This window comes from Crassostrea angulata, chromosome 5 (genome assembly GCF_025612915.1).
Source record: "Crassostrea angulata isolate pt1a10 chromosome 5, ASM2561291v2, whole genome shotgun sequence".
In the NCBI taxonomy this organism is placed as follows: Eukaryota; Metazoa; Mollusca; class Bivalvia; order Ostreida; family Ostreidae; genus Magallana; species Magallana angulata.
Window position 1 is genome coordinate 56510488 of NC_069115.1, and position 14116 is coordinate 56524603.

At 37.3% G+C, this 14116-nt stretch overlaps 2 protein-coding genes across 3 annotated transcripts in view; one reads left to right on the plus strand and one right to left on the minus strand.

Moving 5' to 3' along the window:
* The window catches only part of LOC128183351 (hemagglutinin/amebocyte aggregation factor-like), a 42771-nt gene that overhangs the window by 19555 nt on the left and 9100 nt on the right, over positions 1-14116 (minus strand). The window lies entirely within an intron of this gene.
* LOC128183350 (uncharacterized) overlaps positions 1-14116 on the plus strand; it is a 32411-nt gene that overhangs the window by 14500 nt on the left and 3795 nt on the right. The window contains exons 12-19 of the mRNA XM_052852324.1: positions 976-1158; positions 1245-1506; positions 1666-1813; positions 2687-2941; positions 3050-3307; positions 3428-3665; positions 3805-4027; positions 4146-14024. Of these exons, the coding sequence (XP_052708284.1) occupies positions 976-1158; positions 1245-1506; positions 1666-1813; positions 2687-2941; positions 3050-3307; positions 3428-3665; positions 3805-4027; positions 4146-14024 (11446 nt within the window). The remainder of the gene's footprint in view (positions 1-975; positions 1159-1244; positions 1507-1665; positions 1814-2686; positions 2942-3049; positions 3308-3427; positions 3666-3804; positions 4028-4145; positions 14025-14116) is intronic.

Here is a 14116-nt window from a genome sequence, read left to right on the forward strand (position 1 = left end):
AGACATCGGTGTTTTGATTGATGGAATCGATTAAAATCATCAACGCAAGCATTTTCTTTTCTACAAAGCTTAACAAAATATGTCTCCTTCTCTAGATATATTGCGTCAAAGTTTCAGTACTTTGGCCCCTAAAAATCTCTAATTACGTAATAAATGGGCGTGGCAATGATTTTTTCTAATAGATATTGGTACGATCAACAGCTTTGCTTCTATAATGCATTACAAAATCTTTATCGTTTTTAAGTTATTTGTAATAGAGTTTATGAGTGTCTTGCCCCCTAATTTAAGGGGCCAGCCCCTATTTCTTGATTTTGTTAAAAAGAACTTTTCATTATCTACCACATTTGTTATATATGTCGTAACAAAATATTAACTGATAAAAAGATACAGATCAAAATGTATGAAATTTTTGATGCAAAATTCGTATTCAATTTTCGAGCCTAGGCGAGCTCAAAGAAATGGCGCCACTGGCGCAAAAAAAATACGTTCTGCACATCTTCAAACTATGGTCTACCTATCCTGAAAATTTCATATTTATATCTCTGATAGTCTCTGAGTTTATGTCTGCACAAAATGGGTCGTAAAAACTGACAAAATCGGCCGTAAATCGGAACCGGAAGTGACGATTTCAAAAATTCAAAAAACTTCTAGAATTATGACCACTGGCAATCATCTGTGAAAAAATTGTTGAAATCGGCCGAATAGTTTTCGAGATATCGCGTGCACAAAATTTGTGGAAAAAAATAATAATAATAATAATAAGAAACAGTACGAAAACAATAAGGTCTTCCGTTGGAAACGGAAGACCTTAATAATAATAAGAAACAGTACGAAAACAATAAGGTCTTCCGTTGGAAACGGAAGACCTTAATAAGAAACAGTACGAAAACTATAAGGTCTTCCGTTGGAAACGGAAGACCTTAATAATTCCAGATGATGTGAAAAAAATGATTAATAGAGAAATGCACTTTTAAGCACTGCTGTGGAGATTTCCAGCATGATGAGCGTCGATGCGTTTGTGACGAAGAGCGGATTAAAGATGGTATCCACTGTTCACTCAAGCACATTACTGCAGGGCCATGTGGAACTTCGGGACGGAACAATTTTCAATGCCAACTTAGACGTGCCAAAGGACAAGATGGAAATCTTCAGTGTTAAGTAAGAATAATGCTATTATGTAATAGTGGGTACATTAAAAAAATAAAGCCCACACATGAGTTTAATCATTTTATCAAAATTTACAGAACTGCTTTCTTCACTGTTCATCGTGATGTTGAAAAAGAACAGAATTTGATCACAAAAAATAGAAAAATTCACAAGACATGCACCGGATCCCATCTTGCCCGTATCACTGGATTGAAGTTGTGCGGAGAAATTCAATTTCCGAATGCTTCACTGGAAACGAGCGCTCCATACTTTCCTTTGACAGGACCCATCAGTTTGGGTGTATCCTTGAAGAAAGAAGATTCTCACAAATCATATAATGTCGAGGCCCGATTGAGCAAGGTATTAAATTTTTTATATTTTGATTTTTATTTGTGCTTTGTTGTTGTTGTTGGGTTTTTTGTTTTGTTTTTGTTTTTTTATACAATTTTAGGTATATAATATTTTGTTGCAAAAAATAGTACAAACTGCAAAACAATATCTTTTCCACATAATTTTCAGACAAAGAAGGAGGTGAATATCCGTTTGGCATTTGACACGCCAGGTTCACAGACTGATAGAGCTCTTTCTGCAGAATTTTTACTGGACAAAATTGGATCCAAACTTCAAATGGGTCTTCAGTCACCGTGGAATAAAGCTGTGTTTACAGGTATTTATCTTTTTTCATCTCTAACTTTTCTCGTGGTTTATGACGTTTAAGTGGTTTTCTACGCGGGGATGTTAAGGGAGCATATGGGCAATTTAGGGTCTTATTTTAACTGTTATATTCAAAATCGTGAAATTAGATGACTTTTTGAATGAGATTAAAAACTTAGTATTATTCTTTAAAATAGATGTCAGTACATTAAAACCGGGTAGTACATTACTGCCACATTGGTGAATTATCACGTGACAACTATAAATAGCTGATATATATTCCTTAACATAAAATGAGATAGAACAACACTATCCCGCGGTTTCCAAAATAAAATAAACATACCAAATGCAAAACATCTCAAATTAATTAAAACCGCTGCTAGAATTCTATGTTCTTCCTAATTAAATAGTTATTCATCCGGCTCTCGTAAAACCTTTCCAACTTTTATAAAGTTTGCACGGAAAACGGTATGTTGGAAAACATACAACACTCAACATGGGACTCTAGCTGCACTTTTCAATTTTAGCATTGATCAAGCTAACGATGCGTCCGAAATTTCAAGTTCAATATATACGGGGTATTGTTGTTCTAGTCGGATTTTTATATCGTAAACAACAAGAGAGGAAAGCCTGGCCGAGAAATAAAAACAAATTAACATACCCGTTAGCGAATGATTGATAAAACTAATATCTCTCCCAGTATTCTGATGTTTAATTCTCAAATAACACACCACAATACTTTATTAGAGTTCTTAGATTAGCTATATTTTAAATATGTTTACAATGCTTTCCGATCAAATTAACACGGCATTCAACTTTTATTCATGACGTCATCAATTTGTAAATCTAAGAAATACTGATTAATTTCTGAAATGTTTTTGTTAAGGTAAAGTCGAAAATGAGAAAAATCTCCGTCACATCAGCGGAAAGTTTGTTTACAACAAACAGGAGTACTCCGTTGTGGCAGAAGCAGCTATGACAAGAAAAGGCAACACTTTTGAGTACACACCACACGTGGAAATATCCGCGCCCAAAATGAAGTCAATTCAATTGAAAGGAGGAATGAAGTACAGTGGAATGAAACTTATTGATGCAAAACTTATTTTGATTGGAGTATCAAAGGAACCAATTAAAGCAGAAGGTAAAAATGAAGTTAATCCTCCAAATCATGCAAAGAATAAAAAACCATCTTTATATCAAATCCCACCATAAAATTACGATTGATTTGATTGAACTTTTTTGTTTTTAGTCAACTTTGTCCAGAAACGTGTTGTGGTGATTGGCAAAGCTAGTATCAGCTTTGAAAAGAAGAAGGAATACGTCATCGAGTCTAGAGTTCAGAAATACGCCACTGCAAAAGCAGCAAGGTATCGACCCTATCTCTCCATTAAAACTCCAGAAAAAGAACTTGTCAGTTTTGGAGGTTCAGCTGAATACAAGAAGGGAAAAGCCATAAAGGTGGACTTGACTGTTGACCGCATCGTGTCAAAGCCAATAAAACTGTCTGGTATGTTATTTCGTTAACAAATATTTTTGAAAAATAAATAAGGGAATGTGTATATGCTAAAGAAACGTTTAAGAATTACCCTTTTTTGGGGAAAATAAATAAATATATATATTTTTTCAGTTCAAGTCAGAGATGCCAGCAATAAAAAGAGCACAGGTTTCAGATCCAAAATTGATATTAAATCTCCTGTATTTACGACAAAATTGACCTCTACGTTTATGCTAAAGAACAAAAAGATGGCCATTGTTCGCTCAACACTCGACTATGTTATTCCAAAGGTTATGAGAGACAAAGTAACGTTAAATGGAAAACTGAATCTTGCTAACACAAAAAGCCTTTCGGCTGCGAAAGGAAACATGTGAGTAAAAATATGCTTTCGTTGATTACACGTTGAAATAAATAACACAATATCAATTTCCAAATGATCCACAAATAAACATGGTTTCTACATTGAACAATGCAGTCTAAACTGGGCTTTACTTTAATTCTTTTTTCAGCATTTTGACATTTAAGCAGCGGTCCGACTACAATCTTAATGTAAATTTTGATGTCAGCAAGAACTGGAAACATTCTGAAGCTTCACTGACTGTTGTATATGGGCTAAACAAGAAAGACATAAAAAAGCGAATCGAGTTTTCCACTGTTTTAAATCACGTCCTAAATTGGAAACAAAAGAAGTTTAATCTGGATGCAAATACAAAATTTATCTTCCCATACCTGGTATGACATTACTCTCTCTTTTTATACTCTTGACTAAACTGTGTCTTATTCTAGGATATAAGAATGTTTATTTTTTAAAAGAATGTCATATAGAGCTGTCATTCTAACATTTTTTCAGAATGTGAACTATCAAATGAAAGGAAAGCACGTACAGTCATTGAAATCTATTGATTCGTCCCTGGATGTCGTGTTTGGAAAGAAATCATCTTACAGCGCTGCAATTGAGTTAAAAGACAAGTCTAAAAAATTAGCCAGCTTTGTCGGTAAACTAGGTATTTCTGTTCCAGGGAGAGACATAGTCATTGGTAATGTATTTGATCAAAGAACTGCCAAAAAATACACCAACATTTTGACTATTCAGCTGGAAAATGGACAAAAAAGCATCATTGAAAGCACCCTTCGAAACGTTGGTACAAATGAATACGACATTTCAACTTCCTTCAACATCCCAACATATGATGTACTCGCAGTCTCAGGACAATACCGATTTATTCCAAGCAATTTTCAAGCCAATTCCGAAATTCTGTATGGAAAAACAAAGTATGCAGTATCTTTGTCATCATTGGTCCGAATCGGATCTCGCATTCAGGTTGCAGCTGACCTAGAATATCCCGCACGAAAGGTGACGGCCGAATTCGACACAATAATTAAAGATCCAGTCTTCTCTAGCAAATTAGATGTCAAATGGGATGCAAATCAAGACCTTGACAAGAAGATTTTAATACAAGGAGACATAACATATGAAGGTCTGCAAAATATGGAAGCAACGTTTTCAAAATCCAGCCCTCTAGGTTTTGGCAATGTTAATCTGAAACACAGAAGTGGAGAAAAATATGTCTCCCATGCCCATGCTGAATGGAATAAAGATGTGGTTTCAGTTGATTCCTCATTTGGCAAGAAAAATGATGGCTATATTGCAGATCTAAAGATTGAATCTCCATTCAAAGACTATAGATCAATCAACATTGGTTTGAGTCACCAGCTAGAAAATTCAAAGTCTATTTCAAACATCGACGTCGACTGGAAGCCAATGAAACGCATGTCATCTACCTTGAATATGAAACGACCATTGCATTTTGATGATTTTGACGTTTCGCTTGAAATAAAGTCTCCAATTTCAGGTTTCGAGAGAACAGGCATCGAACTTAAACATAAGATAGAAGATGGAGTGGTGAGTTTTGTCAAATTTTCCTGGAATAAGGACTTTTTCCAATCAGATATTCTTGCTGTCGACAAAAGCTCCGCATCTAACAGAGATCTGACTGGACGTCTTAGTGTAAAATCTAGTCTGGATCAAATTGCAAGTCTCTCTGTCTCTGCAAAACATGTTGACAACGGCCAGAAATTTGAAAACAGTCTCAATTTCAAACACAATGGTAATGTATATGCCTACCAAGGAGATGTACACCACTTCAGGAATGGTTGGCAACTTCAGAACAGCGGAAATATCAAACTGAGCTCACCCATGAAACAAATGGAATCATCATGGTTTCATAGAAACACTCACGATGACCTCCAGTCCTCATTGAAATTTGAATCGGGTGCCAATGTTGTTGATATCCAGGTAAAGGGAATGCAACGCATGTCCCTGCCACAAGGATCTCTGACTTTCGACTTTGCAATGCGATCACCTTTCAACAGAGACCTTGCATTGGCAGTTTCACATGAACATGGTATTGGAATGATCGATAACAAAATTCATTACAGTACAGAGGGAAAGAAGGTTATATCACTAAGCAACGTTTATAAACGAAACAATGGAGTTGCAGATTCAAGTCATGTCTTTACATGCCATGGAAGCACCAAAATGTTAACCGTGACCTCTCAATACCAACAATATCCAATTACAGGTCAAATTGAATACCAGGACAATGGAAAATCTGTGTCAAAGCTTAATGGACAATTAGATTTCCCTCCCACCGGATTAATGAGCGGGAAAATCGCACTGATAAGCCAATTTTCTGGATTTGAAAGCCTGAAACTCAGTGTTGATCAGTCCAACGAACGTGGGGAAATTGTCACCAGGTCCTCTCTCTCTCTTCCATCTAGAAACACAATAACCATGGAGAATAGAGGTCAATGGGGTAAAAAGAAAAGCTTTAACACAATTCTTTCCACACCATATAAAAATCTTCAAAAGATGACCATTGGAGCCGATTTCACAGGTGATTCAAAGTCCTTCCATACTTCTGCAAATCTGATGATTAATCCAATAGTTGGACCAATGTCTGTCACTTCCCAGTGGAGTTCATACGGTGGAATAATTGCTAGCATTCAGATCAACACTCCATTTGTACAGCATAAAAAGACTCGCGTTTCATTCACACATAGCAATCAAAACGAGAAGAAGGTCACCGAATTGAACGTGGAATACTTGCCTGGAAAAATTGTAAAATTAGAGTCTTCATTACGCCCTACACTCGACAATTTAGAAGGAAGCATTACTCTCACAACACCTTTCCAAGCGCTTCCATATTCTGCTGCATCTCTACGACACAGTGGGGATAGTCGTCAATTCCAATGTCATGGGGAGATCGAATACACCAGGGGAAAGAAAATTCAGGGGGATATCACTTTTAAAAACGACAAAAAAATGGAAACAACCTTGGTCATAAGATCGCCATTTGCAAACGACCTCACCGCAGCACTAAATCACGAAGGAACATGGTCGCAATTTGCCTCTCACGCTGAAATGCAATATGGAAAGTCCAAGAAATATGAAATAACTGGAAAGTATGGAAATCTTGCGGGAGATCTATCAATTAAATCTCCTCTGCATGACGATATAGCTGCTTCCTTTAACCACAAAGGAGACATTTCCGAATTCGACTCGCACATAGAAGGTTCATACGGTAGAGGTAAGAAATACGAGCTAACCGCAAAATATAACCAGAAGAGTGGAACAATTGGACTGAAGTCTCCACTGTATGAAGACATTTCTGCCTCTTATAACCACAAAGGAAAACTGACTGATTTTGTTTCCCAAGCCGAATTCCAGTATGGAGGATCCAAGAAGTATGAAGCTATGGCCAAACTTTCATTGGCAAAAACCTGGACAGGATCGGTATCATTTAGTTCTCCACTCACAGATGAATTTGCAACCTCATTTTCACACGAAGGCCAGCTAAGCGACTTCCAGATTAGCGCTGATGGTAAATATGGAAAGCAAAAGGGTTCTGTTGCAGCTATGTTTAAGAAAGCAAAGAAAACCATCGGATCTTTAGAACTGAAATCTTCTTTGATCGATAATATCAAAGCTGAATTTTCTCACGAGGGCACCTTGAGTAATTTTGATACCAAACTCTCAATGACAAAGGCTGGAAAAATTGTATACGAAGGATCCGTTTCATTTTCAAACGGAAGGAAAGTAACAGGATCAGCTACTTTGAAAACCCCATTTCACAAAGATATTTCCGCAACCTTTAAACACTCAGGAGATTTTTCAGCCTTTCAGACGGCTGCTGATATCAAAATGAACAAGAAAACCGAATATAAATTGTCTGCTGATATGGTAAACAAAAAGCGAACAAAAGCAAAATTACAGATCGAAAACCCTTTTACTGATCCGATCACCCTTACTCTTGTGAAGAAAGGAAAACCAACCAATGTTAGAATAATAACCAATGCAATCCTTGGGAAAGGCCAAAAATACACAGTTGATATAACACTGAAGCGAGGATCAAACTCAGCGTTTATTATTGGTATCACAACACCATTGCCAGGGTATAAGAAAATGAAAGGAAACTGGAACTTCAGTGGTAACATGAGAAATTTTAAAACCAGCGCTCGCGCCGCAATTGGAAAAGAATCCGTTTCAGCTGATCTCAAAATGTCTCTCAGACCTAATTTTAAAGCGGACGTATCTATTGAAACACCATTCAAAGGTCTGAAGAAAGCAGGTGTTGTCCTTTCTCACCAAGGCTCATTAAAAGATTTTAAATCCCATGGAGAAATCACTGTTGGAAAGAGTAAACTTTATAACGCAGATGTTATGATTGCAACTGATCCAAAGTTGGCAGCTTCTTTTGCTCTCCAGACGCCTTTTAGAAAAGTAGAAGATTTTGACTTTTCTATGACACATGATGGTTCTCTGAGGAACTTCAACAACCAGGTAAACCTTTCCTTGAATAAGAAGCGAATTTCGTCTGGTCTGAAAATTAATACACGCTCGGACATCACAGCTGATGTATCCATTCAAACACCTTTCGAGGGCTTTGAAGTGCTACAGGGATCACTTACTCATATAGGCACTTGGAATGACTTCCAATTCCACTTAGAAGGTTTGGATGGAACAAATAACAAATTCACCAGTGACATCACCTTGTGTCTTAACGATCAGATTATCTATGATATGAAACTGACAACTCCATTCAAATCCGTTGAACTTCTGAAGGCAAGCCTTTCTCATGATGGAACAATAAATAACTTCCATACTCATGGTGAATTTGAAATGAACAACGACAGATCTGAAATAGATGTTAATTTTAGCTCTTTAGTCAAACTTGAAGGGCGGGTGCTTCTTAAATCGGCTTACATTGAAACAGTTGAAGGAATGTTTGCTCATGAAAGCCTTCCTATTGCAACTTCAGCTACTTTAAGATACGGAAACAGAAACATTCTGGATAGTAAATTATCTGTCAACAGTTCTCCTCTACAGGGGTCTCTTCTGCTAAATTCAATGTACACTCGGCCTCTTAAAGCTGTCGTAAGTCATATAGGCTCCATGAAAAAGTTTAATTCAGTCGTTGAGATCGCTTACGGAAAAGAGACTATGAAGTATACAACCGAATTTGACTCAACTAATGATATATCCGCCAAATCTTCCATTGTGACATCATTTGGAACTGTTAAGAGCATATCTAGTTCTGTATCACACGCTGGAGGATGGAGCAACTTTAAATGTCACGCCGATGTCTCTATCAATGGTAAGGCAGTTGAAGGTGACGTTGCATATAACAGCAGAGATTCGATTGAGGGATCCGTAGTAATAAAAACACCTTTCGAAAACTATCGGGAAAGTGAACTTTCCTTCAGACACAATGGAGGACTTCTTAATTTCAATAGCCGCGCAGAGTACTCCCTAGAAGGCCAACAATCCGAAGTTGAGTTGACCATTGACACTGACAACAAAGTACACATCGATGTTTTAATGAAAAGTCCGTCTATTCACGATATTAGTTTTAAACTCAACCACAACGGATATGGACGAACATTCAAAAGCGAAACTGAATTAAAATATGGCGGAGAAAAGAAAATTGAAGGAGAAGTTTCTTTTGAAGCGGTTCCAAAAATGACTCTGTCAGCTGTCCTAAAATCGAAATGTCCAGTTGTAAAGAGCATCCAAATATCGATCTCACAGGAAGGTACTTTCGAAAACTTTAATGTCCAAGCTTCAGCAAGTTTCAATGACCAGAGAGTTTCCTCAGATGTAAGACTTGACAGCCGCAGTGGATTGAACGGCCGATTTCTATTGACTACACCTGTCTCAGAGGAGATAACGGCTTCTATAAAACATGAAGGACAAATGGCAAACTTTAAAACTGTTTCAGAAGTTTCATACAGTGGGAGAAAGCAAATTGAATTGGATGCAGCGTTCAGACTGTCACAATCGGTAACAGGGCAATTCTCTTTAAAAACGCCAATTTCGGAAATTGCAGATGTAAATATTATTTTCCGTCACGATGGAAATCGAAGCAATTTCAAATGTTCAGGATCAGCTAGCATATCAGGTGATCAAAAAATATCGGGAGACATCTCTTTCAATTCCCAACCCCTTTCTGGGGCTTGGAACATCAGAAGTGTTTTCGGAAATCTGGATGGAGCTTTTGACTATGCGCTTTCCGCAAGATCAATGAATTCTCACGTTGAAATTAACGTAAATGGTAAGCATTCTGAAGCAGATATGACTTATTCGAACAGCGGAATCCAAAAAGGATCGATTTCACTTTCAAGTCCTTTTAATGAAAAGATTGGAGCTTCTTTTACTCATGATCAAAACGATGACCAGATTTCAAGCAGCATGACCCTCTATTCATCAGATAAAACTATAACTGGTTCAACCGAAATTTCATTTGCTGACGGAATAAGTGGAAAATTATCATTAATTACGCCAATTGAGGGATTTGAACAACAATCCATAATTATAAAGTATTCAAACAACAGCGATAAAATGTCAAGCTCTCTTACAATTGAATTCAACAACGGACAAAAAATTGATGGTCAAATGTCGCTTTCTAAAAGAGGATCCTTGGAAGGAAAAATCATTCTCAGTACCCCGTTTGAAGGATTTAGAGAGTCCAAAGCTGATTTCACGTATGACTATTCCTCTACAGGTTTGAAGGCATCTGCGAAGGGTACATTCCGCCAGCAAAGTATATCAGCAGATATGAGTTTTGATAAAGTTCCATTTCAGGGCAGTGCTATCTTGAGAACACCTTTTGTGGGTTTCGAGGAAATAAAAACATCATTCAACCACGCCAGCTCTGATCGCAGCTACAAAAGTCATATTGAAATAACAATGAGAGGAAAAACTGTTCAAATCGATTCATCATTTAGCAACAAGAATTCCATATCTGCAGCAACAACAATCATGACTCCAATTAAAGGATACAGTGTTGTCTCAGTCTCTCTAAACCATGAAATGAATGTCAAAGGTTTTTCGAATGTCGCAAAAGCAAGAATTGAAAATAATGAAGTATCAGTCGAGGCAACATTCAGCAATATGTCCAGTCTTGCTGGAAACATAAAGATATCAACACCCTTTTCAGGCTTTGAAAAACAATCGGGGTCTTTCGTTCTCAACCAAAACAACATTCGTGTGGAAGCCGCAGCCCGTGACCAAAAAATAGAAATTGAAGGAACCAAGAGTAATGGAAATGGACAGATATCTTTTAAAACCCCATTTGAAGGATTCAAATCACAAGAAATATCTATGACATCTACTAAAGATGGTATAAACGTACGCGGTATTTTTAGAGGAAAGACTATCGAGCTTGACGCATCATTTCTTACTTCTGATGATATACAAGGCACTATATCGTTAAAAACACCTTTCAAAGGGTTTGAAGAACAAGGAGTCTCAATGAGCTACGAAAAGACACTGACCGGATACCAAGCACAAGCAAAAAGTACATTCCAGAAGAAAAATATAGAATTGAGCGCTCAACTGACTACTGATACTGTTATCACTGGCGATCTAGAAATAACTTCCTCTTATTCTGGATATGAAAGACAAAAGATTTCAGTTAAAGTCGGAAATGGTAACATAAATGTCATGATTTTAGCCATGCAACACACAGTTGAACTAAAAGGACAAACTTTGCTCAGAAATGGATTTTTATCTGTTGAAACTACTTTCCCTGGATTTGAAAATCAAAGATTGAGCTTAAATATTGATCAAAATAAAATTCACGCAGAGGGTCTTTTCAGACAAAAGACCATCGAAATCAACGGAAAACTCTCAGCTAAGAAAGGCAGTCTTTCTATCAAAACACCTTTCGATGGTTTTAAGACCCAGTATATTAAGTTTACTGCAGAGGGACAAAAGCTAATTGCAGAAGGAACATTAATGGAGAAAACAGTAGAAATTGACGCCCTTTTTAACAAAGACGGAAAAATAGAAGGAGAACTTGAGATCAGAACTCCATTTGAAGGTTTTAAGAAACAAGCAATTAGATTTTCGCATCATATGACAAATAGAGGTTGCCAAACACATGCTGATGTTCTTTTTAACCAAGAAAAGTCTGAATTCGATCTCAGTATCATTAATGAATTGAATAAGGAATTCAAGGTCTCGCTGAAAGCACCGATCACAGGCTATAAAGAACAGGTTTTTTGCGTGGAAGCAGTACCATCGCCAAACGGCTTAAAAGTACACTCAGAAGTCCATTTCGATAAAAAGAAAGTTGAGGCTGATTTTAATTATGAACGTGAACCGCAGTTGTTGGCCAATTTGATTGTAAAAACCCCCTTTACTGGTTTTGAATCGACTTCAATATCTTTCCAAAGAGATGGGTCTTTGAGAAACATGCAGCTATCTAGCAGTCTTGAGTATGGCTCTTCTCAAACCGTTTCTCTCTTCCTCCGTAACATCATACAGGATTCCTCGTCTGAACATGTCTTAAAGTTCCAAAGTCCATATTCTGATCTCTCAGCAAAACATACCCAATCTTCAGAGAACGGTGTATTTCAATCACAGAGCGATTTATCATTTGGAAGTCAGTACAGTATAAGCCACAGTAACCATTTGCGATACAGTGCTGCCCCAATGCTTGACTTTACATCAACAACTAGATACACCATTGATGGTGCGACATCTACCAGTGAGATGAAAGTTTATCATATGAGTGAACTTCAAGACTTCAAGACTGAACTCATGGCAAATTACGAAAACGAGGAGGCTTCTTTATCCGTTCAGTTTAAAAGTACAAACGCAATTGAAGGCTCGTTTTCAATAAAATCTCCAGTACCGTATTTGCGCAATGTTCATGCTAAGTTTACACACAGCGGGGATCAAGATCAGTTTACCACTTCAAGTGACTTCCAGCATGAAGACATTGGTAAATTGGAGGGAACAATGACATTTTTCAAACAAAATTGGCGTCGTGTCAATTCAAATTTGGTCATTAAAACCCCATTCGTTGGATTTGAACAAACAAAACTGAATTTAAAACATACAGCAAATAGAAACAGTATCAGATCGTTCGTCGACGTTTCGTTTGGAGATGATAACAATGTCCGCGCATCTGTCAAAGGATCTTTGGAACCAATGGAAGTAGACTTGGTGTTTACATCACCTTTCGATGGTATTGAAAATCTCCATGCATCAACTAAATACAGCAATTCTGGAAAGAAGTACAATGCCGAATTTATCATGTCGAGCCAAAACAAAGCCATATCACTCAAGTCTTTGTTAGATCTAGACTCATCACCGGTGGTGTTCGAAACAGTTGTTAATACTCCTTTTTCAGGACTGGAAACTTCTAAATTTATGATTACAAGCAAAGGTTCTTTACGTGACTTTACCTCAAGCATTGACTTACAATCATTTTGGCTGAAAATGAAGTCGAGTGCCAGCCTTAGATATTCCACCTTTTCTGATTTAGATGGCTCGTTTTCTCTCTCGAGTGACATGAATGGATTAGAAAACTTTAACTTTGGTTTGAAAAATGAAAGAACAGACGGTGAGTTCAAAAACCAAATGACAGCTTCGTGGGAGAACGGACAAAGCGTTGTGTCAACTCTGACGTATTCTTCCAAGGATTCCTGGGGAATAACTACTCAAACGGGAAGTATGATGATCAGTACTCCATTTACTCAGCTGAGAAAGCTAAATATTCAAAGCAGCATGGAAAAATCGGCGACCTCATTTAAACAGTCTGCACTTGCTGAATTTAATGGTGGAAAAGTACTGGATATGGACATTGGATATACCAGAGATGCCAAGCACACGGCGTCACTTGCTATGAGAGAACCGCAGCCCCTAGAGTTAAAAGCAGAAGTTCTCATGTCTGATGCGATCAAATCAGGTACTTTGTCAATGAACTTGGATACAACTTCAACAGAAAGACAAGCAACTGTGGAAATGAAATACACTACAAATCGTTACAAGAAAAAACAGACCGTAGTAAAAATAGTAACTCCATCTAGATCAGTTGAAGTTCGAGGATCAGGAGAAATGTCATCTTCCCGAATCTTTTCATCATGGGATACTCTTATTAATAATGCCCAAGTATTTGGATTTGACGCTGAACATTCCCTTGACGAGCGTCGCAACAACTATGCAAATATGAACAATCTGAAGTTGCGATTTCCGGAGAGAAGCGTTGCAATGTCTTCTTCTTATCAAGATAAATATGGCAGGAAAACAGTCCATGGGTCTATTTCGTGGGATGCAGATAGGGACATAAATAAAAAACTCGGAGTCAGTGCAAGTCTTTTCCCTCAAGGAGATTCCCTTAAAGCTGATGTGTCTTTCGAAATTCCAAGTATTGGAAAGGTAACTTTAGTCTTTCAATGTCTTTTAAATCTTAAACTGAATCAAAATTACAGCTTTAGATTATTGATATATTTTATCATTTATATATCTTT